Below are 27,392 nucleotides of genomic sequence, written 5' to 3'. Positions count from 1 at the left end.
ATACATTATCCCCCCATAGCCAGTAACCTGTGCTTATTATACATTATCCTCCCATAGCCAGTAACCTGTGTTTATTATACATAATCCCTCCCATAGCCAGTAACCTGTGTTTATTATACATTATCCCCCCATAGCCAGTAACCTGTGCTTATTATACATTATCCTCCCATAGCCAGTAACCTGTGTTTATTATACATAATCCCTCCCATAGCCAGTAACCTGTGTTTATTATACATTAGCCCCCCATAGCCAGTAACCTGTGTTTATTATACATTATCCCCCATAGTCATTTATCGTTGGACCTAGGCAGCATGTCTTAGGCTGGCCCAGAGAGTGAGTGAGTGAATAATATAATATATATGTTCAGAAACATATTAGTAATATATGTAAATCGGGTTCATGGAAAGAGGGTGAAAAGGTATTAAAGAAAAACACACTTATTGCATCAAATTTACAAAGCCAAACTTTTAAAAGCTTTTAAAAGCTTTCCTCATTTCTTTCTCGGGATGAGGAATATATCGGTTGTAGACTGAGGATTTCCATCTGCCCAATCTTTTAATAATATGCACTGGAGTGTCAGTATTGCCCTATTCTAAATGAAAGACCCGAGACATGGATACATAGAAGGCTTATCAATAAACTACAATCTTTGAGTTTGGATTCCAATATTGTTGAATGGGTAAGGCAGTGGCTGAGTGACAGGCAACAGAGGGTTGTAGTCAATGGAGTATATTCGAAGCTTGGGCTTGTCACCAGTGGGGTACCTCAGGGATCTGTACTTGGACCCATTCTCTTTAATATTTTTATTAGTGATATTGCAGAAGGTAAGGTGTGTCTTGTTCCAGGAGGGATAAGCCAAATGGCTAATGATTTAGGTAAACTAGAAAAATGGTCAGAGTTGTGGCAACTGACATTTAATGTGGATAAGTGCAAGATAATGCATCTTGGACGTAAAAACCCAAGGGCAGAGTACAGAATATTTGATAGAGTCCTAACCTCAACATCTGAGGAAAGGGATTTAGGGGTGATTATTTCTGATGACTTAAAGGTAGGCAGACAATGTAATAGAGCAGCAGGAAATGCTAGCAGAATGCTTGGTTGTATAGGGAGAGGTATTAGCAGTAGAAAGAGGGAAGTGCTCATGCCATTGTACACAACACTGGTGAGACCTCACTTGGAGTACTGTACACAGTACTGGAGACCCTATCTTCAGAAGGATATTGATACCTTAGAGAGAGTTAAAAGAAGGGCTACTAAACTGGTTCATGGATTGCAGGATAAAACTTACCAGGAAAGGTTAAAGGATCTTAACATGTATAGCTTGGAGGAAAGACGAGACAGGGGGGATATGATAGAAACATTTAAATACATAAAGGGAATCAACACAGTAAAGGAGGAGACTATATTTAAAAGAAGAAAAACTACCACAACAAGAGGACATAGTCTTAAATTAGAGGGACAAAGGTTTAAAAATAATATCAGGAAGTATTACTTTACTGAGAGGGTAGTGGATGCATGGAATAGCCTTCCAGCTGAAGTGGTAGAGGTTAACACAGTAAAGGAGTTTAAGCATGCGTGGGATAGGCATAAGGCTATCCTAACTATAAGATAAGGCCAGGGACTAATGAAAGTATTTAGAAAACTGGGCAGACTAGATGGGCCGAATGGTTCTTATCTGCCGTCACATTCTATGTTTCTATGTAACCCAATCTTAGGAGTAGTGTTATGATGTAGAAGATGAATTTAGCCGTAGTCAGAGGGATTCAGTGAGAGTAGTGGTGAAATGTGTGTGGCATGACTGAGTGTGGGTAAGTAAGAGTCAAGTATTTTAACTGGGCACTAGTTATAGGTGGGATAAAGTGGTATAGCAGATGGATGAGTAGTTCGGATCGTTTTAGAGGTTTGTAGAGAAAGTATATAGTGATCATGATTTTTAGCAATATCCAATATTTTTAAGGTGGTCTCAAACAAACATAAAATGCTATATAAAATTTGTGGGAATATCGAATAGTCGTGTACAGTAAATCAGAGAGGGCTCAGAATATCGAACCATCGATCGGTATCCAACCTTGTGCAAATGGGGAGTTTGCGGTTGTGCAAATGGACTGTTTGCGGTTGTTTGCGGTGCGTTAAACGGGGAGTTTGGTCTGTCACTGTGAAGCGGGCGTAACCCTTACACTACCTGATCAATACAACATCATACCTGATGTTTTAATGCACGTTATTCCAAACAATTTAGGAATGTTAGGTGATTTATGCCCTTTATGGATTAAAACCAGACTCTGCATCAACTATGTAATTTTCCATGGGAGTTTTGCCATGGATCCCCCTCCGGCATTCCACAGTCCAGGTGTTAGTCCCCTTGAAACAACTTTTCCATCACTATTGTCGCGACATCACTAATTATTAAATGATAATAATCTTTGAAATCCAGTTATTTTCTGCTTATTTAAAAGGTTATACCAAGTGCCATGACCACTTTAGTGATCTGAGCACCTCTCAGCACCATAACACTTTAATGTCGTTTAAGTTGTTATGGTGACCGTATAATTCATTTAACTATTAATGATTTTCCAATTACAGTGATACTCAGCCAGCATAAAATCTGCACATATATAGCGAGAGGTGATAATGTATGACAGCTAGGTGTTCTACATTAGTGCTCTTTGAATACAAATTTGAATTTATTACTGGGTACGTGAGATTTAATTTTGATGATATGGCTATAGATGATATGATACAAGTTTAAAATAGCGAGCGTGCTTTACCCATTCAGAAAACAGGAATTCAACTGCAAATTATTTTGCCATTTTATAATTAGCTTGTGATATTATTTCAATGTTCTTGCAAAAATCCTGTCAATATTTCTTGCAGCTATCCTAGATGAACATAGTACACTGTTTCTATCTGGTAACTAGGACTCTCAACATCTCACGAGAATAACTCACAAGTGTTTTATAAGTAAAGTGAAAACTATATCTCAAGTGAAATCCAATGAGGGAATTTGTAGACTCCTGTCTGAAATAGCCAATACAGAGTTCTCATATTCTTTGCTCCTGCCCAAAATAGGCATCAGATTTATGAAGTAATTATTTGTTTGTTTTTGTACGTATGTGCTTGGTCCATGTAGTAAATATGATCTGCTGTCGCAAGTTCAAATATTTTATTATTTTGCTTATAACTAGGCTATTTGTTGTTGCTCGTTTACTGATGTAGTTGATGAGATACACGCAAGGTTAAATACCATTTTTCTGTACCTTTTTTTCAAACATGATTTTTTTTTTACATGGTAAGCTCTGGTATATAGATCAGCGTGTTCCTAGGTGGCTAAGCAGAATAATTAATAGTGTAGGACCACTTAAATATTACATTATTGAAAGGCTGAACTTGATGGACACAAGTCTTTTTTTTCAGCCTATGTAACTATGTAATACCTTTCATCTCCAGTTGAGGGAGATATTATTCCATGTTGCTAAAGTATTTTTAGTGGTGTGGTTCTCATACTAACTGTTTGAAAAATGTAAATATATTAAACCCAAATCAGAAAGATGCTCTGTTTTTAGTGCAGTTAAGATAATCCATTAAATATGGATAATCTAAATGAAAAATCAAATAGACATTCACATTCATATGCTTGCTGTACATCGCCAGGCTTTTCCGTTTCTGCGTGTCTTGAATCTAGCAGATGGCTCATAAGAATTTTGTGGACATCACTGAGATTTCATCAATACACAGTTTCTCCCTGACTTCCACCTGGTCAGACCTTGTTTTAATTTCTTTCAACTTTGATGTTCTATAAACAACCTCAAACACAATCATCTCTTTCTAAAATATTTTTATTATTATTGACATGTTCATTTTGCCTTGCAATATTATGACATATCAGTGGATGTGTATATACATTTATATTCCCCTGTTTGATTGTAGTGCGAAATATTATTTTGCTATTAGTAATATTATTATTGTTATTGAAAAATGTATCAATAAAAATATTTGAAAATATTTCAGGAGGTTGTAAGTCAGTTGGAAGCACTCTTCTGTAGAACTCCTTCTGCACAGCCTTTTACAACAATGCATGTATTTTCTCCATGTCATGTTTAAGTCTAGGTGTAGGATTATAGCTGTAGTGATATTTTAAAATGTCTGTATTTATAAGCCATTATATGAAAGAAAACAAGGAAAGAACTTGTTTTGCAACATATACTATGCAAGAAGCATATGTTTATACGATTCTTGGAATATACCTTTAAAAGTCAAGATGGTCTGGTCTTGCAGAAATGTATCGTCAGATTTAAAAACATGTGAATATATTCACTTAGACTTAATAGGGAAATATACTTCCCAACATTACAAATGGACAGATGGACACTTTAATTTTAGGGGCGTGAGTAGGTGTGTGGTCGGGGGACTGTTCTGAGAAATATTAGATGACTAAAACAATTTATGCTACTAAAATGAAATTTAGAAAAAGAACAATGTATCTTATTTTTATAGACTGATTTCTAAACACATATCTTGTAATTTAAAGAGCATTTTAAGATAATTTAAAGATAAAGGCAATGCCTGGACAACTAAGGATGGGGGAGCATGAGTGCACTTAGGAGGTAGGGAGTAACAAGTGCCACAACTTGCTATCTAAATTATCAGTAATCATATCACCAAAGAATGTTCCCTCATCCACACAGTCATATTACCTGCAGCCACGGGCTGGCTGGCACCTTTTGGACGAATGGGCAAGTACGAGTCAAAGGCCCATAGTGCAGCAATTTGGCCCCCCATTAAAAAAAAAAAAAAAAAAACTACTAAAAATAAAAACATGGGGAGTAAATTACATAATCAATCACATTGTATTACTGTTTAAAACGAATAATGATTATAGTACAGGGTACAATAAGTTCCACAGCCCTAGGCAAACACCCATTTTGATGACTCTCCTAATTGTAAATTGCCTTAGGGGTTTACTCACTAAACTGGCAATTGTAAATGGCTTACTGTATTTTGACTATTTTGGTTTAAAACTGGCAATTCCCTTTTCAGTTCTCCTTGTTCCTCTGTTTGATGAATAATTCTCTAACAGTGTTACTCACTACAAAAAAGGAAGAACATAGTGATTTGTCTAAATTGCTTTCAGCTCAGTGACGGGTTAGTTTCTAGATTACGTTTTAACCCCTTAAGGACACATGACATGTGTGACATGCCATGATTCCCTTATTTTCCAGAAGTTTGGTCCTCCCTGACCCCTAAATCCCACTCTAACACTAATCTTAAACACTGATCTCACTAACCATAAATATCCTAATCAAAATCCCCAGTTCTTCAACACCCACAAATCCTAACAAGTTCTCTAAGCACCAAAACAAGCATAGCTTAATGAGGTTGTTCAGGTGATAACTATAGCTCCCTGTAGCCTTTCTCATGTAAACACTGTATTTTCTGAGAAAATACAGTGTTTACATTGAAAGCTAGGAACACCTCCAGTTGCAGTCACTCAGAGTGAACCAGATGGACTTCGGAGTTGATGGAGGCATAATATGCCTCCATCCACTCAGATCTGCTGTCAGCAGAGCACAGGGCAGCACTGTGCACAGCATCCTGTGATTCAGTATCTCCTCCCTCTGCATGCAGACACTGACCTTTCCTCATAGAGATTCATTGATTTAATTCATCTATATGAGGAGATGCTGATTGGCCAGGGCTGTGTTTGAATCATGCTGGCTCTACCCCTGATCTGCCTCTTTGTCAGTCTCAGCCAATCCTATGGAGAAGCACTGGGATTGAGTCAGGCTACCACATGTCAGCAGACTGCTTGTTTTTCTGAGTCTAACAGCATGCAGATTTACAGCTTCAGGCTTGAATACAGTAAGATTTTTACTATATTTGGCCCAGGGGGGCTAGATGGTCGTGTTAACACTATAGGGTCAGGAATACATGTTTGTTTTCCTGACCCTATAGTGATCCTTTAACCCTAAATATCCACTATCTCATATAGCAGCCCTTAATTTAAACACTGAATCCCACTAACTCTAAGCAAACAATATATCTGTCCCCCAAACCCTTAACTCCCACCAACTCTGTGCCACAATCTCAAACATTCACTAACTCATATCTCCTAGCATTGACCCTAAAACTCAACAAACTATATTACTAACTTTCTGTTTTGAATCCTAACATTATCAGATCCAATCCCACCTACCCACTTCACTAGATATTACCCGTCCCCCATTCTTCCAATAAACATCACCCCTTTACATTAGACAGCATGTTTCTCTCTCGGTTCCCTTCCGTCCCACATATCATATCCCCCTCCCAACCACCTTTTATATCCCTACCTGCCATATTACATGCTTCTCTCCCTGCCACATGAAACACCTGCCTACCACCTTACATATCCGCACTCCCTTCCACATTACACACTTTCCTCCATGCCACATAACAACCCCACTACATTACAAGCCTCACTTCCACACTATAATCCCCATCCTTATTGTTTTTGTGTACATATTAAATTGACCCTTACAACATTACGAGCCCCCCTTCCATATTACATATTCCCCATTCACATTATATGTTCCCATTTACACTACATGACAGATCACCTGGCATTCCGACTGGGTACCTCAGATGCTTCCTAGTTGATGCTGAGGCACCGCACCGGACACCACAAGCACCGCAGACTCCACAACCGCTGTAGCTTAGCTGGGATCTTGCTGTCTTTCTCCCACCCTGAACCAAACTTGGATATCCAGGGCCATGTGGGAAACAGCTCTTACAAGCTCTTACAGCTCTTACAAGAGCTAGTGATTAGACCCCAGGGGAGTATAAGGAGTATAGCAATCACTAGTGTGAATAAAGTAGTTACCTTCCAATCACAAGACCAAGCTATGTGTTGAGGGTTAAGCGGGAACTCAATTTTAATGGAGGCCCATTGGCCTTTTATGCAAGTTTCCCAACAAGGGTGACACCCAGGTGGACCTTGTTGGGCACAGGGACACAAAGGGAATAAACCAATAAGAACAGTAATTAACTGTACGACACTCCTATAACACACATACAATCCCTCCCCTCTGCCTTTGAGGTAATTGAATGAAGTACTGTATGTAACTTAAGTATCTCCAGGCAAAAAAACACACATTTATTATAAAGTCCCATAAGTACCCCAAAACATATCCCCATAAATGTTACATCCCCTGATAGCCCTGATCTGGGTAAACAACATATCCAAAATCACCCAGATCAGATCAGGGGTTCAGAAATTTTATAGAAGTCATAGTTTTGCCCAGTCATGGTCCCATACTCAAAACAGTTCCTTAAAACCGCAACTAAGTGCCGCTGGAGAACCGACCGGGAACCACAAGGTTTTCATGCCGAAAATAGTTCCAGGGCATTCGTGGCTAAGTCCCCCTGAAGTCTATTCGCAGTTTTGGTCCATGCGAACAGGATGGCTGCCACCACGTGGTCGAATGTCACTTCAAATGGCTTTGGGAGTTTGAAGTGCCGCTTCGAAAGTTTGAATAATTATTGTCCAAAGTCATAATAAGTACAAATAGGGTTTTTTAACCATAATAAATTAAAGGAGCCATAGTCACAGGGTAAAAGGCTGGCAAGTAGTCTCCTCCAAACCCCAGTGGCGAAGTAGCTTTCGCCACATATCCTATTCCCTCATCACAATTAGGCAGCCCCTCTTCTTGCCACCTTACACTCAATACTTCTCTGCCACATTACTGCTCTAACCATATTTGACACCTCTTCTCCCTGCCACATAACACTGCCCCCATTACATTTCACATCTCTCCTCCCTTGCACATTATACTGCCCTTACCTTATTACACACCTCCCTTCCCTGCCAAATTATACTGCCCCAACCACATTACATGCCCCGCTTCCAGTACAGCCCCATCACATTACACTGCCCCCACCACATTACACACCTTCCCTCCATGCCAAATTACACTGACCCCGCCACATCTCACACCTCTCCTCCCTGCCACATTACAATGCCCCCACCACATTCACACCTCTCCTCCCTGCCACTTTACACTGCCCCACCACATTACACACCTTCCTTTCCTACTACATTACACTGCCCCACCGCATTACACTGCCCCCACCACATTACACACCTTCCCTCTCTGCCACATTACAATGCCCCACCACATTTCACATTGTGACGGACCGTCCGCCAGTCGATGCTCTTAGCGCTACTCAAGGACCATCAGCACCGCACCAGACACCATAAGCACCGCAGATTCCACGAACCACCATAGCTTGGTTGGGGTCTCGCCACATTTTCCTTCCCACCCTGGTACTCCCTCTGGATCCAGGACAGTGTGGGAAAGACCTCTCCTACAGGAGAGTAAAGCTGGATCTCTCCTCCAGGAGAGTATAGCTGTATAGCTGAAGAGAGAGCACTTACAAGAACTAGCAGTAATATAGCTGGTATAGCTGTTCCTTACAACACGAGACGAGGCTGCGAGTTGAGAGTAAGAAGGTCAAGTTTAATGAGCACCAAGGCATTTCTTTTATACACCTTTTCAGGCCAGAGGCACACCCCCTGGACCTGATTGTAAACTGGGACAAAAGGGACACGAACCAATAGGAACAATAATTAGTACAGTAACACTCCCACATACAGTCAGCAATCCCTCCCCTCTGCCTGTGATATAATTAAGTTAGCTAATGGGATAATCTAATTATCCACAGGCAGAAAATATAAATTTTTACCCAAAGTCCAGGAACACCCCAAAACACAAACATATCCCCATAAATCACTGGATAGCTCTGATCTGGGCGAACAACATATCAAAAAATCACCCAGATCAGATCAGGGGTTCAAATGTTTTGTGGAAGTCATATTTGACCGACCGCACGCACATTTTCATGCCCAAAACAGTTCCAGAGAATTTGGCTGTGCGGCGTTTTACAAAACACCCCAGGGGCCATAGTCACAGGGAAGAGGTTGGCAAGCAGGCCTCTCCAAAACCCAGTGGCAAAGTGCAATTCATCACACACACCTTCCCTCCCTGCCACATTACACTGCCCCACCACATTTACACCTCTCCTCCCTGCCACATTATACTGCCCCACCACATTTCATGTCTCCCCTCCCTGCCACATTACACTGCTCCCACCACATAATTTGTGTCCCTTCCAGGCCACATTACACTGCCCCCACCACATTTCATACCTCTCCTCCCTGCCACATTACACTGCCCTTATAACATTAAACATCTCCCCTCACTGCCACATTACACTGCCACCACCACTTTACAAGCACACCCTCATGGCTACCTTAGACTCTACCTACCTTTTAACATGTGTATCCACATTAAAGGGTCCCTTACACCATTACAAGCCCCCTTCCACATTATATACCCACCATTCACATATCTCAAGACAGAAATCACAAGGTGATGAACCCCACAACACTGGGAGGAGTCTGACCAAAGGAAAGTTGTAGCAGCACTCTTTTATAGGAAACATAGACATAGACAGACAGGCAGAGCAAGACAACAAAATATTTGACTCAATCATTAGAAATCCAATAGTCTTTCTACAGCTTTAAAAAAAAAAAAAAACAGACCTGCAAGAAAAGAATATAATATCCAGTATACAAAGGAACAAGGAAACAAGACAATGTTAAGAAAGGGGACTGAAAGCAGGATGTTGGTTGTTGCAGTATTTGGAAACGTAGCTCTGGTTATGCTGCTTTCCAACCACAACAGGAGATTGCATGTCTAAAACCACTTTTACAAAAAATGTATTTCTTGTTAGATTATGAGTGGTTTAGAAAAGAATGGTCAGACTGTCTTTGATCGAATAGGTGAACTTAAGTGCCAAACCAGTGCAAATTCTATGGAGCCTTAGGTAATATTTTCACATTTGAAATCCATGCCATATGTTTGTTCTATCACCACTAGTTATTGAATGCGTATACAATATTCAGAGGGTCACCCTGTACTCCTATATCTCCATGTAGCAGAATACAGGTTGAATCTTACAAGTGATAGTAATCAGTGTCTCCATTGTACCAGTGGGAGGCAAACAGCTCCAGGTGCCAGTGTATTTTCACATACTTTTAAATTAAATGGGAAACTTACTCAGGCAAGCTTTTTGGTGTTTCCATTAGGTTTTCTAAGTTCTAGATTGGCTGGTAGCACATATAGTCTTAATACAAGGAAGGACAAAACTAGTGGCACAAATGTAATTAAATGCCACTCCTTATCTAGGAATGCTCCAGACTGGTTTTGAACATTTTTGTATTTTTATACTTGTAGTAATGCTGAAGAACTGTATTAAATACTAATTAGACGCAGAAGACAGTCAGAGTTTATTTTTCATTTCTCTATACACATTACATTGTAGTAATAGGCTTTACATAGGTAATGTATGTTTTTCTCTTTTTTCTTTTGATCTGTCATTGAAATACGATTATACTATGTGAAAAAGTGAATTTTGGTTCGAATATCCTATTTAATTTCCTTATATTTAATAAGATAAAGATAGAAAGTTCTATCTCTTAAATGTATCACTGGGACTTTAGTATAATTTTATATAATATTTACCTGGTGATGATGTGTGAGTACTTGGTGATGTGATCACAGAGAGTGTCTCATTCTTGATTTCATTTTGATGTGTCTGGCTGATCTCTATTGTTGAGACTGTGGTGATCGTAGAGTCTACAGAAGTTACAAAAAAATATATATATATATATATATAAATAAGCCACCAAATTGAGTCATAAAATGATTAGTGTGATTCAATCATTCATGATAAAATCGGATTGGCTGTCCATTGTGAAGTTGTGCTTATTAATATTAATTTATTTAAATGTTTTACTATTTAATTGTTGTGTGTTGGAAGTAGCTCTAAAAAGTAAGTGATCTTTTATTCGAATCCCCTTAATCATCATTTAATTCTTTTTGGCTTCTTCATTATATCAATTTCAGTTCAACTGCTTTTTGAGAGCTAGAACTAACACAGTATGCCTATAATACCAAGTGAGTGAGCAAAGGTTCCGACTATTCATGTTTCCAGCTCCACAGGGTCGGCCCAATACATTCTGCTGCCTGGGGACAAGACACATGCACATCGATGCAGACACACCTTTATGCCCAGGTTGTCAAAAACACATGGGCAGCAGGGTATTTCTATTAGTGCAGTAAATGCATAATCCTTGTATATCACGCCAATGAGCAGCAAATGCATAAACTTGATATATCATGCCAATGAAGCAATACATACATAAACTTGGTATATCATGCCAATGAGCAGTAAATGCACACATCCTGAATATCATACCAAAGAGCAGTAAATTCTTAAACTTTGTATATCATGACAATGAGCCACATGTGGCTCCAAAACATCTGCTAGTGCCTTGTGCCCCCCAAACAACCTGCCAGTGCCATCTCTCAGCTCCCAGCCTCACTGTGCCATCTCACTGCCACCATCATCTCTGTGCCACCTCTCTGCCACCAGCATCTCTGTGCCACCTCTTTGCCACTAGCATTTCTGTGCCATTGCTCTGCCACCAGCCACTTTGTGCAATATCTCTGCCCTTTGCCTCTTTGTGCCATCTCTCTGCCCTTAGCCTCCTTTTCTAATTTTTTCTGCCACCAGCATCCTTGTGCCATCTCTCTCCCACCAGCATATCTGTACCATCTCTCTGCCTCCAGCCTCTCTGTTCCATTTCTCTGCCTCCAGTGAGGGCAAGTGGTGACAGTAGGGGAGGGATGATTACAGTGGGGGGATAATGACAGTAATGGTGGTGGCAATGGGGGGGATGGTGACAGTGGGGATTGTGGTGGTGTCGGTGTGGGAAGCTGTGAAAATGGGGGGGATAGTGACAGTGTGGGAAGTGGTGACAATGGGGAGGATGGTGACAGTGGGGTGGTGGTGACAGTGTGGGATGAGGGGACAATGGGGTATTGTGACAGTGGTGGTGGTGGTGACAGTGTGGGAAGTGGTGAAATGGGGGGGATGTTGACAGTGATGGTGGTGACAATGGGGGTGATTGTGACATTAGGGGTGGTGGTGCCATTGTGTGAAGTGGTGACAATGGAGGGGATGGTGACAGTGAGGGTGTGGTGACAGTGGGGGGGGGGGTGTTAGTGTGTGTAAATGGTCGCAGTGTGATTGGATGGTGACTGTGTGGGAGTTATCATGTGAGGGGATGGTGACAATGTGTGTGGGAGGGTGAGAGTGAGGAGATGGTGACAGTGTGTGGGGTGATAGTGTGGGAAGGGGATAGTGTGTGGGTGACAGTGTGGGGAGTGGTGACAGTGTGTGTGGTAGGGTGACAGTATGGGGATGGTGACAGTGGGGTGCATAGTGACAGTGGGGCGGATGGTGACAGTGGGGTGGTGGTGACAGTGTGTGTGGGAGGGTGACAGTGTGGGAAGTGGTGACAGTGAGAGGGAGATGGTGACAGTTTAGGGTAGGTGACAATGCAGGAGATGGTGACGGTGTAGGAAGTGGTGAAAGTGTGGGAGATGTTGACAGTGTAGGAAGTGGTGACAGTGGGGGAATGGTGACAGTGGAGGTGGTGGAGACAGTTTGCGAGGTGGTGATGACAGTGTGGGGATTTTGACAGTATGGGAGGTGGTGACAATGGGGGTGGTGGTAACAGTGTGGGAAGTGGTGACAGTGGGGGGGATGATGACAGTGATGGTAGTGACAATGGGGGTGATGGTGACAGTAGGGGTGGTGGTGACATTGTGGAAAGTGGTTACATTGGGGGTTGGTGACAGTGGGGGTGGTGGTAGTGTGAGGGATGGTGACAGTGGGGTTGTAGTGTGTGTGAATGGTCGCAGTGTGGGAGGATGGTGACTGTGTGGGAAGTTATAATGTGAGGGGATGGTGACAATGTGTGTGGGAGGGTGAGAGTGAGGAGATGGTGACAGTGTGTGGGGTGATAGTGTGGGAGGGGGATAGTATGTGGGTGACAGTGTGGGGAGTGGTGACAGTGTGTGTGGTAGGGTGAAAGTATGGGGATGGTGACAGTGGGGTGCATAGTGACAGTTGGGCGGATGGTGACAGTGGGGTGGTGGTGACAGTGTGTGTGGGAGGGTGACAGTGTGGGAAGTGGTGACAGTGAGAGAGGGATGGTGACAGTTTAGGGTAGGTGACAATGCAGGAGATGGTGACGGTGTAGGAAGTGGTGAAAGTGTGGGAGATGTTGACAGTGTAGGAAGTGGTGACAGTGGGGGAATGGTGACAGTGGGGGTGGTGGAGACAGTTTGGGAGGTGGTGATGACAGTGTGGGGATTTTGACAGTATGGGAGGTGGTGACAATGGGGGTGGTGGTAACAGTGTGGGAAGTGGTGACAGTGGGGGGGATGATGACAGTGATGGTAGTGACAATGGGGGTGATGGTGACAGTAGGGGTGGTGGTGACATTGTGGAAAGTGGTGACATTGGGGGTTGGTGACAGTGGGGGTGGTGGTAGTGTGAGGGATGGTGACAGTGGGGTGGTAGTGTGTGTGTGAATGGTCGCAGTGTGGGAGGATGGTGACTGTGTGGGAAGTTATAATGTGAGGGGATGGTGACAATGTGTGTGGGAGGGTGAGAGTGAGGAGATGGTGACAGTGTGTGGGGTGATAGTGTGGGAAGGGGATAGTGTGTGGGTGACAGTGTGGGGAGTGGTGACAGTGTGTGTGGTAGGGTGACAGTATGGGGATGGTGACAGTGGGGTGCATAGTGACAGTGGGGCGGATGGTGACAGTGGGGTGGTGGTGACAGTGTGTGTGGGAGGGTGACAGTGTGGGAAGTGGTGACAGTGAGAGGGGGATGGTGACAGTTTAGGATAGGTGACAATGCAGGAGATGGTGACGGTGTAGGAAGTGGTGAAAGTGTGGGAGATGTTGACAGTGTAGGAAGTGGTGACAGTGGGGGAATGCTGACAGTGGGGGTGGTGGAGACAGTTTGCGAGGTGGTGATGACAGTGTGGGGATTTTGACAGTATGGGAGGTGGTGACAATGGGGGTGGTGGTAACAGTGTGGGAAGTGGTGACAGTGGGGGGATGATGACAGTGATGGTAGTGACAATGGGGGTGATGGTGACAGTAGGGGTGGTGGTGACATTGTGGAAAGTGGTGACATTGGGGGTTGGTGACAGTGGGGGTGGTGGTAGTGTGAGGGATGGTGACAGTGGGGTGGTAGTGTGTGTGAATGGTCGCAGTGTGGGAGGATGGTGACTGTGTGGGAAGTTATAATGTGAGGGGATGGTGACAATGTGTGTGGGAGGGTGAGAGTGAGGAGATGGTGACAGTATGTAGGATGATAGCGTGGGAGGGGGATAGTGTGTGTGTGTGACAGTGTGGGGGGTGGTGCCAGTGTGTGTGGTAGGGTGACAGTATGGGGATGGTGACAGTGGGGTGGATAGTGACAGTGTGTGTGGAAGGGTGAGTGTGGGATGGTGACAGTGTGGAAAGTGGTGACAGTGAGAGGGGATGGTGACAGTTTAGGGTAGGTGGCAATGTGGGAGATGGTGATGGTGTAGGAAGTTGTGATAGTGTGGGAGGTGGTGAAAGTGTAGGAGGTGTTGACAGTGGGGGGATAGTGACAGTGAAGGTCGTGGTGACAGTATGGGAGGTGGTGACAGTGTAGGAGGTGGTGATAGTGTGGTAAGTGGTATAGTGGGGGTGGTGGTGACAGTGTAGGAGGTGGTGACAGTTGGGGGATGGTGACAGTTGGGGTGACAGTGTGTGTGGTGGTGAAAATGTGGGTGGTGACGATAGTGCAGGGATGGTGACCATGAGGGGGTGGTGAAGGTGGGTGTGGTGGTGACAGTGTGGGAAGTGGTGACAGTGTGGGGAGATGATGACAGTGGTGGTGGTAGTGATGGTGTGGGAAGTGGTGACACTGGGGGATGGGGGTGACAGTGTGGGAGGATGGGGACAGTGGGGGGGATGGTGACAATGATGGTGGTGACAATGGGGGGATGGCCAGTGGCGTCGAAAGGGGGGGGCAGAGGGAGATGTTGACAGTGTAGGAAGTGGTGACAGTGGGGGAATGGTGACAGTGGGGGTGGTGGAGACGGTTTGGGAGGTGGTGATGACAGTGTGTGGATTTTGACAGTATGGGAGGTGGTGACAATGGGGGTGGTGGTAACAGTGTGGGAAGTGGTGACAGTGGGGGGATGATGACAGTGATGGTAGTGACAATGGGGGTGATGGTGACAGTAGGGGTGGTGGTGACATTGTGGAAAGTGGTGACATTGGGGGTTGGTGTATGGACTCAGCAGTCTGTGTGTGTGTATGGACTCAGCAGTCTGTGTGTGTGTATGGACTCAGCGGTCTCTGTGTGTGTATGTGTATGGACTCAGCAGTCTGTGTGTGTGTGTGTGAACTCAGCAGTCTGTGTGTATGGACTCAGAAGTCTGTGTGTGTGTGTGTGTGTGTGTGTGTGGACTCAGCAGTCTGTGTATGTGTATGGACTCAGCAGTCTCTGTGTGTGTATGGACTGTATCAAGGGAAATGTGTTTCTTTTTTTAATAATCCTTGGTAGTGGTAGTGTGGTAGTGGTAGTGTGAGGGAATGGTGGCAGTGGGTGGGAGGATAGCATGTGGGGAGGCTGTGGCTTAAATACCTTTTTTGTGTAATCCATTCCCTGGTGGTCCAATGGTCTCCTCCTCCCTGGTGGTCCAGTGGGCTAGGTATACAGTCTGCCACTGCCGTATAGTGGCAGACTATATGGAGAGGCCCCGCACCCGGCAGCATATAGGGCAAGCCACCTGGACCCCTCCTGGTGTCGGCCCTTGGTCATGGCCAGGTTAATCCCCGGTTCGGCGACTTGTTACATTTTAGTAACAGGTTTGCGCAAACCGCTAAGAACCGGCTGAATCTCACCACTGGTTACATTCCAGACAAAAATAAAGGGAAGCATAAAAATGTTTTAATTAGCCAGCAACTTAACCTGCTGGCTAATTAAACGTATCTTATTCTAATCAATGGAATTTATATTATTCAACACATGACATGATTTTTTTTCTTGATACATAGTTAGCCGTTACCAGAAACCTCTTCATTAACTGATGTTGACATTGATCCTTCCTCCATTTTAGATGTTGATAGCATTGAGGTAGGGGAATCTGAGATACTGGTTGCTTCTGTGGTAGCTGTTACAAAAATAAACACATGATTTAAGGAAAAGGGAGAAATAATTCGGATACATGGATACGTGTGAATGCTGGTCTCATTGACATGCTATATGTTTTTCCCTACTTACCCAGAAAAAGGCACGACTGAAACTGAAATATTGAATTTTCACTGCCTTTTATCTCTTCTATGTCAGAGATGCTGTATGTTAATATGAGATATCTTAATATTAAACAGAGATAGCCTTGGCAGAGTTGAATAAATAGAGCATAGAACATGGAGACCACTAAAAGCTTCAACTTGAATATAAATAGGCGACTTTAATAAATTAGTGTTACACCCAAATATAATGAGTGCCTTTTTGGCATTTACAATATAAAAAAAATAATGTAATGGTAATAATATGTAAGATATAAATTCCATATGTCTTTAAATTTGCATATGTAGACACTGTCTGTTAATTAAAAAAAAGAACCACTCTACAATCAATTGGATAATTAACATTCATTTCAGACCCTGAGAAGGCAGGCCGAAGGCAAGCCAAGAAAAGGGACATGTGTGAGTGAGGGGAGTGTAGTATCAATGCATGGGAGGTCTTGTCTGTGCAAAGGGGGGTGGAACCCTGGGTAAGGGGTGGTGATCATTTATCATTTAGGTGGCCATTTTCTGTAAGGGGCTCAGCCATTTTAATAATCACAGCTTGGAACAGCTTCCCTGTACTCTTGCCAGAGATTGTTTTCGTCCAGAGCTCCATGAATATAGATAAGGTACTGGCAGCTCTTCGGGCTGAGGCCCTGCAAGATGGCAGAGCGCAGCTGCGTCAGTCCAGCCTTGTGGGGGTGCCCACTCCTGCAAGGCTGCTGGGAGGCTACCCGCAGCCAGAGTGTGGCACACCGGCAGCTGGCTCAGCCTGAAAGGAGCTGCAATTGCGCCTTGCATGGCTGCCGGTCCAAGGATGTGAGGCCGGATGCGGACCTTACAGTTCGGTGGGCTGCTATGGGGTCGACGGCAGCCCGCACAACGCTCCAGGGTGTCCAGCATGTGTCTGGATGTAAGGGTTGCCAGGCACGCCAGGGGGTGCCCCCTCGCCAGTTTCTATTGGGTTTGGTAGCCCCCCCTACTTTTACCTGCTGCTCTGGACTGGGCCTTTTTGCAGGCCTCCGTGGTACCTGCGCCTGTTCCCGTTTCACTGGATGTTACAGGCTCAGCCCAGCAGGTACCTCCTGGCTCGGCTCCGCTGCTCCAGTCCACGCCTGTGCCATCTGGTGAGTACCTATCAGGTACCTGGTGCTACTTCACTGTTTGGGTGGCTTAGTTTCGTGAATAGTATGTAGGGTTTTTTGACACAATGGGAGTGCAGTGTGGCAGCTGCCTAGTTGCAGCCTCCCTCCTTGGATGAGCATATTCCGGCTGGATGGGATGGAATGGCACCTGCAGTTCTTGGGTCGGTTATCAATAAGGAGTCGGAGGTGGATCCTGTGGCATATGGCACGGCTTACATGTGCTGGTCAGGCCCCTGAGGGCGTCACCTGTAAGATTAAGTGAAAGAATAGATCTGGAAGAGGGAGAGTTTGTGGAGATATTCTCCATGCTCCCCCTGCAGGATCTCCCTCTGTCCGATAAAGAATCCAAGGACTCTGAGAAGGACCGGGAGAATTTCCGTTATTAGAAAAGCCCGAAAAGTGCAGTAAATGCATAATCCTTGTATATCACGCCAATGAGCAGCAAATGCATAAACTTGATATATCATGCCAATGAAGCAATAAATACATAAACTTGGTATATCATGCCAATGAGCAGTAAATGCACACATCCTGAATATCATACCAAAGAGCAGTAAATTCTTAAACTTTGTATATCATGACAATGAGCCACATGTGGCTCCAAAAATCTGCTAGTGCCTTGTGTCCCCAAACAACCTGCCAGTGCCATCTCTCGGCTCCCAGCCTCTCTGTGCCATCTCTCTGCCCCCAGCCTCTCTGTGCCACCTCAATGCCACCATCATCTCTGTGCCACCACTCTGCCACCAGCATCTCTGTGCCACCTCTCTGCCACCAGCATTTCTGTGCCATTGCTCTGCCACCAGCCACTTTGTGTAATATCTCTGCCCTTTGCCTCTCTGTGCCATCTCTCTGCCCTTAGCCTCCTTTTGTAATTTTTCTGCCACAAGCATCCTTGTGCCATCTCTCTCCCACCAGCATCTCTGTACCATGTCTCTGGCTCCAGCCTCTCTGTGCCATTTCTCTGCCTCCAGTGAGGGCAAGTGGTGACAGTAGGGGAGGGATGATTACAGTGGGGGGATAATGACAGTAATGGTGGTGGCAATGGGGGGGATGGTGACAGTGGGGATTGTGGTGGTGTCGGTGTGCGAAGCTGTGAAAATGGGGGGATAGTGACAGTGTGGGAAGTGGTGACAATGGGGAGGATGGTGACAGTGGGGTGGTGGTGACAGTGGGATGAGGGGACAATGGGGTATTGTGACAGTGGTGGTGGTGGTGACAGTGTGGGAAGTGGTGAAATGGGGGATGTTGACAGTGATGGTGGTGACAATGGGGGTGATCGTGACATTAGGGGTGGTGGTGACATTGTGTGAAGTGGTGACAATGGAGGGGATGGTGACAGTGAGGGTGTGGTGACAGTGGGGGGGGTGATAGTGTGTATAAATGGTCGCAGTGTGGTAGGATGGTGACTGTGTGCAAAGTTATAATGTGAGGGGATGGTGACAATGTGTGTGGGAGGGTGAGAGTGAGGAGATGGTGACAGAGTGTGGGAAGGGGATAGTGTGTGGATGACAGTGTGGGGAGTGGTGACAGTGTGTGTGGTAGGGTGACAGTATGGGGATAGTGACAGTGGGGAGGATGGTGACAGTGGGGTGGTGGTGACAGTGTGTGTGGGAGGGTGACAGTGTTGGAAGTGGTGACAGTGAGAGGGGGATGGTGACAGTTTAGGGTAGGTGGCAATGCGGGATATGGTGACGGTGTAGGAAGTGGTGAAAGTGTGGGAGATGGTGACAGTGTAGGAAGTGGTGACAGTGGGGGTGGTGGAGACAGTTTGAGAGGTGGTGATGACAGTGTGGGGATTTTGACAGTATGGGAGGTGGTGACAATTGGGGTGGTGGTAACAGTGTGGGAAGTGGTGACAGTGGAGGGGATGATGACAGTGATGGTAGTGACAATGGGGGTGATGGTGACAGTAGAGGTGGTGGTGGCATTGTGGAAAGTGGTGACAATGGGGGTTGATGACAGTGGGGGTGGTGGTAGTGTGAGGGATGGTGACAGTGGGGTGGTGTGTGAATGGTCGCAGTGTGGGAGGATGGTGACTGTGTGGGAAGTTATAATGTGAGGGGATGGTGACAATGTGTGTGGGAGGGTGAGAGTGAGGAGATGGTGACAGTATGTAGGATGATAGCGTGGGAGGGGGATAGTGTGTGTGTGACAGTGTGGGGGGTGGTGCCAGTGTGTGTGGTAGGGTGACAGTATGGGGATGGTGACAGTGGGGTGGATAGTGACAGTGTGTGTGGAAGGGTGAGTGTGGGATGGTGACAGTGTGGAAAGTGGTGACAGTGAGAGGGGATGGTGACAGTTTAGGGTAGGTGGCAATGTGGGAGATGGTGATAGTGTAGGAAGTTGTGATAGTGTGGGAGGTGGTGAAAGTGTAGGAAGTGTTGACAGTGGGGGGATGGTGACAGTGAAGGTCGTGGTGACAGTATGGGAGGTGGTGACAGTGTAGGAGTTGTTGATAGTGTGGTAAGTGGTATAGTGGGGGTGGTGGTGACAGTGTAGGAGGTGGTGACAGTTGGGGGATGGTGACAGTTGGGGTGACAGTGTGTGTGGTGGTGAAAGTGTGGGTGGTGATGACAGTGCAAGGATGGTGACCGTGGGGGGGGTGGTGACAGTGGGGGGAGATGATGACAGTGTTGGTGGTAGTGATGGTGTGGGAAGTGGTGACAGTGTGGGAGGATGGTGACAGTGGGGGGATGGTGACATTGATGGTGGTGACAATGGAGGGATGGCAGAGGGGGCCATGGCCCCTCCTATATCATACTGTGCCCCCGTGAGGCCTCCCCCAAATGCCAGCAACTTGCTGGCCATGTTCTTACATTCTATTCCCTCGGGCTGTAACAGTCTGTCTGGACTCAGCAGTGTGTGTATGTGTGTATGTACTCAGCAGTGTGTGTCTGGACTCAGCAGTCTGTGTGTGTGTGTGTATGTACTCAGCAGTGTGTGTATGTGTGTATGGACTCAGCAGTGTGTGTGTGTGTATGGACTCAGCAGTGTGTCTGTGTGTATGGACTCAGAAGTCTGTGTGTGTGTATGGACTCAGCAGTGTGTCTGTGTGTATGGACTCAGAAGTCTGTGTGTGTGTATGACCTCAGCAGTGTGTCTGTGTGTATGGACTCAGCAATCTGTATGTGTGTGTATGTGTGTGTGTATGGACTCAGCAGTGTGTCTGTGTGTATAGACTCAGCAGTCTGTATGTGTGTATGGACTCAGCAGTCTGTGTGTGTGCGTGTGTGTATGGACTCAGCAGTGTGTCTGTGTGTATGGACTCAGCAGTCTGTATGTGTGTATGGACTCAGCAGTCTGTATGTATGTATGTATGGATTCAGCAGTGTGTGTGTATGGATTCAGCAGAGTGGTTGTATGGACTCAGCAGTGTGTGTGTGTGTGTCTGGACTCAGCAGTCTGTATGTGTGTCTGGACTCAGCAGTGTGTGTGTATGGACTCAGCAGTCTGTCTGTGTGTATGGACTCAGCAGTCTGTGTGTGTGTATGGACTCAGCAGTCTGTCTGTGTGTATGGACTCAGCAGTCTGTGTGTATGTATGGACTCAGCAGTCTCTGTGTGTGTATGGATTCAGCAGCGTGTGTGTGTATGGACTCAGCAGTGTGTGTGTATGGATTCAGCAGTCTGTGTTTGTGTATGGACTCAGCAGTCTGTGTGTGTGTATGGACTCAGCAGTCTGTGTGTGTGTGTGTGTGTGTGTGTATGGACTCAGCAGTCTGTGTATGTGTATGGCCTCAGCAGTCTCTGTGTGTGTGTGTATGGACTCAGCAGTCTGTGTGTGTGTGAACTCAGCAGTCTGTGTGTATGGACTCAGAAGTCTGTGTGTCTGTGTGTGTGTGGGCGGGGCTTAACATGTGGCAGGGGCGGGTTCAAACTGCAGTGAAGGCGGGTTAAATGTGCCCCCCTACATTTGTCCCTGGCCCACCATGTGCCCCCCCTAAAAATGAATCCTAGACACTTTGGGTGTTGGTGACAGTGTGGGAAGTGGTGACAGTGTGGGAAGTGGTGACAGTGGTGGTGGTGACAATGGGGGGATGGTGAAAGTGGGGATCGTGATAGTGTGAGGGAATGGTGGCAGTGGGTGGGAGGATAGCATGTGGGGAGGCTGTGGCTTAAATACCTTTTTTTGTGTAATCCATTCCCTGGTGGTCCAATGGTCTCCTCCTCCCTGGTGGTCCAGTGGGCTAGGCATACAGTCTGCCACTGCCGTATAGTGGCAGACTATACGGAGAGGCCCCGCACCCGGCAGCATATAGGGCAAGCCACCTGGACCCCTCCTGGTGTCGGCCCTTGGTCATGGCCAGGTTAATCCCTGGTTCGGCGACTTGTTACATTTTAGTAACAGGTTCGCGCAAACCGCTAGGAACCGGCTGAATCTCACCACTGGTTACATTCCAGACAAAAATAAAGGGAAGCATAAAAAATGTTTAAATAGCCAGCAACTTAACCTGCTGGCTAATTAAACTTATCTTATTATAATCAATGGAATTTATATTATTCAACACATGACATGATTTTTTTTCTTGATACATAGTTAGCCGTTACCAGAAACCTCTTCATTAACTGATGTTGACATTGATCCTTCCTCCATTTTAGATGTTGATAGCATTGAGGTAGGGGAATCTGAGATACTGGTTGCTTCTGTGGTAGCTGTTGCAAAAATAAACACATGATTTAAGGAAAAGGGAGAAATCATTCGGATACATGGATACGTGTGAATGCTGGTCTCATTGACATGCTATATGTTTTTCCCTACTTACCCAGAAAAAGGCACGACTGAAACTGAAATATTGAATTTTCACTACCTTTTATCTCTTCTATGTCAGAGATGCTGTATGTTAATATGAGATATCTTAATATTAAACAGAGATAGCCTTGGCAGAGTTGAATAAATAGAGCATAGAACATGGAGACCACTAAAGGCTTCAACTTGAATATAAATAGGCGACTTTAATAAATTAGAGTTACACCCAAATATAATGAATGCCTTTTTGGCATTTACAATATAAAAAAATAATGTAATGGTAATAATATGTAAGATATAAATTCCATATGTCTTTAAATTTGCATATGTAGACACTGTCTGTTAATAAAAAAAAAGAACCACTCTACAATCAATTGGATAATTAACATTCATTTCAGACCCTGAGAAGGCAGGCCGAAGGCAAGCCAAGAAAAGGGACATGTGTGAGTGAGGGGAGTGTAGTATCAAGACAGGGGAGGTCTTGTCTGTGCAAAGGGGGGTGGAGCCCTGGGTAAGGGGTGGTGATCATTTATCATTTAGGTGGCCATTTTCTGTAAGGGGCTCAGCCATTTTAATAATCACAGCTTGGAACAGCTTCCCTGTACTCTTGCCAGAGATTGTTTTCGTCCAGAGCTACATGGATATAGATAAGGTACTATATGGTACATATGGAGTAGGGATCCAGCTTGTATCACTAAAAAATAAATAAAAAATACAACATAGCGTAATACTGTTGTGGTCTTATTAATTGCCCAATGGTTCAAGGTTACACTCAAAGATTTGTTGTATATAGTAAGCCTTCAGGATGCCACTCCTATAGGTAGGGGGGTAAGTCCTGTTCGTTTGTAGTAACGCCAATCTGGAGACCAAGAAGTTCACACTCTCCCAATGGTTGAAAGTAGAAAACAATGGATTTATTGGCATATGTTAAATTTAAATTAAAATATGGTTCTACGCGTTTCGTTCCCCTTAGGAAACTTCCTCAGGAACCAAAATTTTAAAAACATACAGTTTATACACTCCAAATACTAACATGTGTATCCATAAGCCTATTGCTTCCCTCCCTTACTGGCAGCTCTTCGGGCTGAGGCCCTGCAAGATGGCAGGCGCAGCTGCGCCAGTCCAGCCTTGTGGGGGTGCCCACTTCTGCAAGGCTGCAAGGCTGCTGGGAGGCTACCCGCAGCCAGAGTGTGGCCCACCGGCAGCTGGCTCAGCCTGAAAGGAGCTTCAATTGCTGCCGGTCCAAGGGTGTGAGGCCGGGTGCGGCCCTTACAGTTCCGTGGGCTGCTATGGGGTCGGCGGCAGCCCGCGCAACGCTCCAGGGTGCCCAGCATGTGTCCAGCATGTGTCTGGATGTAAGGGTTGCCAGGCACGCCAGGGGGTGCCCCCTCGCCGGTTTCTATTGGATCTGGTACTTTTACCTGCTGCTCTGGACCGGGCCTTTTCGCAGGCCTCCGTGGCACCTGCGCCTGTTCCCGTTTCACTGGATGTTACAGGCTCAGCCCAGCAGGTACCTCCTGGCTCGGCTCCGCTGCTCCAGTCCACGCCTGTGCCATCTGGTGAGTACCTATCAGGTACCTGGTGCTACTTCACTGTTTGGGTGGCTTAGTTTCGTGAATAGTATGTAGGGTTTTTTGACACAATGGGAGTGCAGTGTGGCAGCTGCCTAGTTGCAGCCTCCCTCCTTGGATGAGCATATTCCGGCTGGATGGGATGGAATGGCACCTGCAGTTCTTGGGTCGGTTATCAATAAGGAGTCGGAGGTGGATCCTGTGGCGTATGGCACGGCTTACATGTGCTGGTCAGGCCCCTGAGGGCGTCACCTGTAAGATTAAGTACCGGGAGAAATTCCGTTATTAGAAAAGCCCGAAAATGTTTGGCAACTGGATTAGGGTCTTTTTGATCTTGGTAAGCGTGATAGGGGAAATGACCCCAGAGGGGGCTGGGGGGTGCAGCGCGGGAGGCTCATCGCCTGTATTGGCCACTCTGCAGTGCCCCGGATGCTGTTGGCTGTTTATCAACAGCCAGAGCAAGTGGGAGGCCAGCTGTAAATTCAAACACAAGTGCTCCGCAACTAAATGCTTCAAGCGGGGTAGATCAGGGGACAAAGGAGATGGGGGCAGAAGGGGGGGCCATTGGATGTCAACGAGATGCGCTCATGGCTAAGCTGCTATAAGAACAGGAAGGTGGCAGCGACCCTGCTCCGGGGGTTCGGGGAGGGTTTTGGATCCCTTATTGGGAAAGGGAGACGTTGGGTCCCCGTCGCAACCTGTGGTCCGTAGGGGATTAACCAGCGGTGGTAAGGGAAAAACTGGAGATGGAAGTGGTCCTGGGGCACATGGCGGGGCAGTTCTGGTGTCTGCTGTTCTCTCACCTATGGGTTTTGCCTACTCCTTGTTCACCCAAAGTGTCATCACCTCCTGGGTTGCTACTTTGAGGATAATTACTATGTGGATCTCTGCTTGTCCATAGGGTGCTCGATCTTGTGTAGTGCAGGAGGCGTTGGGGTGTGACTCCATCCTCCACTACTTAGATGATTTCCTCTGCGTGGGGCCAGCAAAGTCCCCCGTGGTTTCCCATTTATTGCGCTCGTTGGAATCGGTCTCACATAATTTTAAAGTTTCATTGGCGCCTGACAATACAGTGGGCATGGCGGATAAGGTGGTGGAGTTGCAGGCGGTGGTGGCATCTGCTAGGGATCTCCAGAAACTTCCGTTGTGTCAAATGCAATCGTTGCTGGGGAAATAGCACTTTATGTGCTGCATTATGCCCATGGGGCGGGTATTTAACAGGAGGTTGGCAGCTGCCACATCGGGTGTGTCAAAGCCACACCATTTTGTGCGGCTCACCTAGCAGTTGGGAAGTGTTCCTGGAAGGGTTTAATGGGAGGGTGTATTGGCAGGTCCCAGAGGTGTCCAACAGCGAGTTGAGCCTGTTTACGGATGCAGCGAGGTTGGTGGGTTTCGTGGCCATGTTGGGCCCCCACTGGTGCGCGGCTAAGAGGCCAGAGGAGTGGTGCGCTAGAGGTCTGACCAGGAACCTCACATTTCTGGAACTGTTCCCATTTGTGGTTGCAATGGAGTTGTGGGGGATCTCGTGAGGGATTATCGGGTAGCATTCCACTGCGATAACACGGGGGTGGTGTCCGTGATCAATGCTTTGACGGCTTCCTCTCCTCCGGTAGTTAGGCTCCTGCGCCGACTTGTGTTGCGGTGTTTACAGTTTAATATATCGTGTAGGGCTACTCATATCCTTGGGGGTGTCTAATGTATTGGCAGATGCCCTCTCTCATTTTCAGTGGCAGGAGTTCAGTGAGGCGGCACTAGGGGCGGACGCATTCGCGTTCCCGTGCCCAGTGGAGTTGTGGTACTTTGGGTTGAGAGAGTGATGGCGTGGATCCAGGGGTCGGTGGCGGACTCCACATGGTGCAAGGCATGGGGGAGAATGGCTTTCATTTGAGCAGGTCCACGGGTGCTTCAGGTCAGATGAGGAACGTCTCCAAGATTTGTTGTGCCTGCTCTGGTTCTGTGAGGCATCAGGCTGCGCTCCCGGGGTGGTAACAGGTAAGTTAGCTGAGCTCAGCTTTTGTCGTAAGTTGTCGGGAGTCTCTGATGTTACCAAGGATTTCATGGTTTCCATGGCAGTAAGAGGTTGGCATCGGGGGCCTAGGATCGCGGATGCATGTAAGCTGATCTCAGGGGCCCTGTTCATGGGCATTTTCCAAGTTCTGCCTCGGGTATGCGCCTCGGAGTTGGAGGTCATGTTATTCAGCGTGGCATTTTCGTTGGCGTTTTGTGGGGCGATGAGGGTGCAGGAAATGATTAGCCCTAGTAAGAAGGTCGCGGGGGGGGGGGTATTGTGGAGTGACGTGTTCTTCGCCAACAGGTCGGTGCGTTTTTTTGTTGTCGCAGCGCTCATAAATGGATACCCGAGGGAGAGGTGTATGGGTCTCTCTTTGGGAGATCCTGGGTTTAGTTGTTTGGTCCGTCTCTTGTTTTTGCTCACTTTGGCCGTTGGTGCCAGGTCCACTGTTGGTCCGCCAGGATGCGGGACTGTTGTCCCAGTTTCAGTTCATGCGGGTATTCAAGATGGAGCTGGATGCTTTGGGCATCCGGAGTCAGGAGTTTTGGAGATCCCTAGCAGACGCTACCACCGCCTGCAACTCCACCACCTTATCCGCCATGCTGTTTTAGGATTGGGAGGCAACAGAGGCTTCACACTTAGGGCTCTCGGAGATGGCCATGTGCCGGATTGGTAGATGGGAATGGGGGGTTTAGGTCTTATGTGTGCCCCACTGGGCTGATTTTGTTTCCTGTTGTCTTCTCTTCGTACGTCCTGTGCAACGTATCTTGGTAATTGGACATTCCTACGTGTACTGTGCCCATCGTTGCGTTGGTGCCCACCCTGGGGGGCTTTGCTTAGGCCTGTCTTCTGCAGTGGCTGACGTCCGTTGGTTTGGGGCTCAGGACATGCGTTGGGTTCATCTACTGCCGGAACTGTTACAATTGACTTGTTTGAAAGGAGAGACGGATGTCTTGGTAATCCACCTAGGGGCAACGACCTAGGCAATTCCCCGGTATTGGGACTGGGGGACATGATTAGGAGGGACATGGCACAGATGCTGTTACTTTTTCCTGACGTATGCCTGATTTGGTTGGAGGTGGTATCTCGTAACTATTGGCGCTGCACTACGGATCAGTGAGTGATGGAGCGCTGCAGTGTTAAGCAGATCTCAAAGTTTGTAAAAGGGGTTGGGGGCATTGCTATCCGGCACTGCATTTTTGAGCAGAAAACCGCAATGTTTTGCAGGAGTGATGTGGTGCATCTCATGGAGGTTGGGTTGGACCTCTTCAATCTAGCTTTGTAAGACGCTTTGGAGGAGGCCATGGCTGGTTTGGTGGGGTGTCCCCGCTGATTTTAGGGGTAAAACAGCATTGTTTGTGGTGGAAAAGGTCTCTTGTCAAGCAGGGTTGGACCAGCGGTCCAGTGGAAAAGATGATCAGGCTGATCCCTCCCCTAACCCCTAGCCCACTGAGCCAGGGGAAGGCCAGTGGTTAGCATGGAGTTAAGGTTAGGCCAGTTGTGAGGCCGGTTTGGTATATAAGATGAAGGGGCAAGGCAAGGGCCAAGGATCAGCAGGAACGTGAAATGTGAAACTTGGAATGTTATGGTTTACATTATGTTAATGTATAGTTAATGAGTTATGTATTTATATTTGCTGATATTAATTAAACTGTGGCCTGTTTGTCACCATCAACGTCTTGCATCT

The 27,392-nt window shown here is 46.3% G+C and overlaps 1 protein-coding gene across 1 annotated transcript in view; it reads right to left on the bottom strand.

Annotated features, from left to right (window-relative positions):
• LOC134610491 (uncharacterized) overlaps window positions 1-25,885 on the bottom strand; it is a 66,820-nt gene extending 40,935 nt beyond the window's left edge. Inside the window, exons 1-5 of the mRNA XM_063453460.1 lie at window positions 25,494-25,885; window positions 22,140-22,210; window positions 21,925-22,029; window positions 16,010-16,114; window positions 10,563-10,658 (exon numbers count right to left, since the gene is read on the bottom strand). Coding sequence (XP_063309530.1) covers window positions 10,563-10,658; window positions 16,010-16,114; window positions 21,925-22,029; window positions 22,140-22,210; window positions 25,494-25,885 — 769 coding nt within the window. The remainder of the gene's footprint in view (window positions 1-10,562; window positions 10,659-16,009; window positions 16,115-21,924; window positions 22,030-22,139; window positions 22,211-25,493) is intronic.
• Between the last annotated feature and the right edge of the window lie 1,507 nt (window positions 25,886-27,392).

This window comes from Pelobates fuscus, chromosome 5, assembly GCF_036172605.1.
Source record: "Pelobates fuscus isolate aPelFus1 chromosome 5, aPelFus1.pri, whole genome shotgun sequence".
NCBI classification, from domain to species: Eukaryota; Metazoa; Chordata; class Amphibia; order Anura; family Pelobatidae; genus Pelobates; species Pelobates fuscus.
Note: the sequence above shows the minus strand (reverse complement) of the source record. Positions and strands in the feature narration are given on the sequence as shown.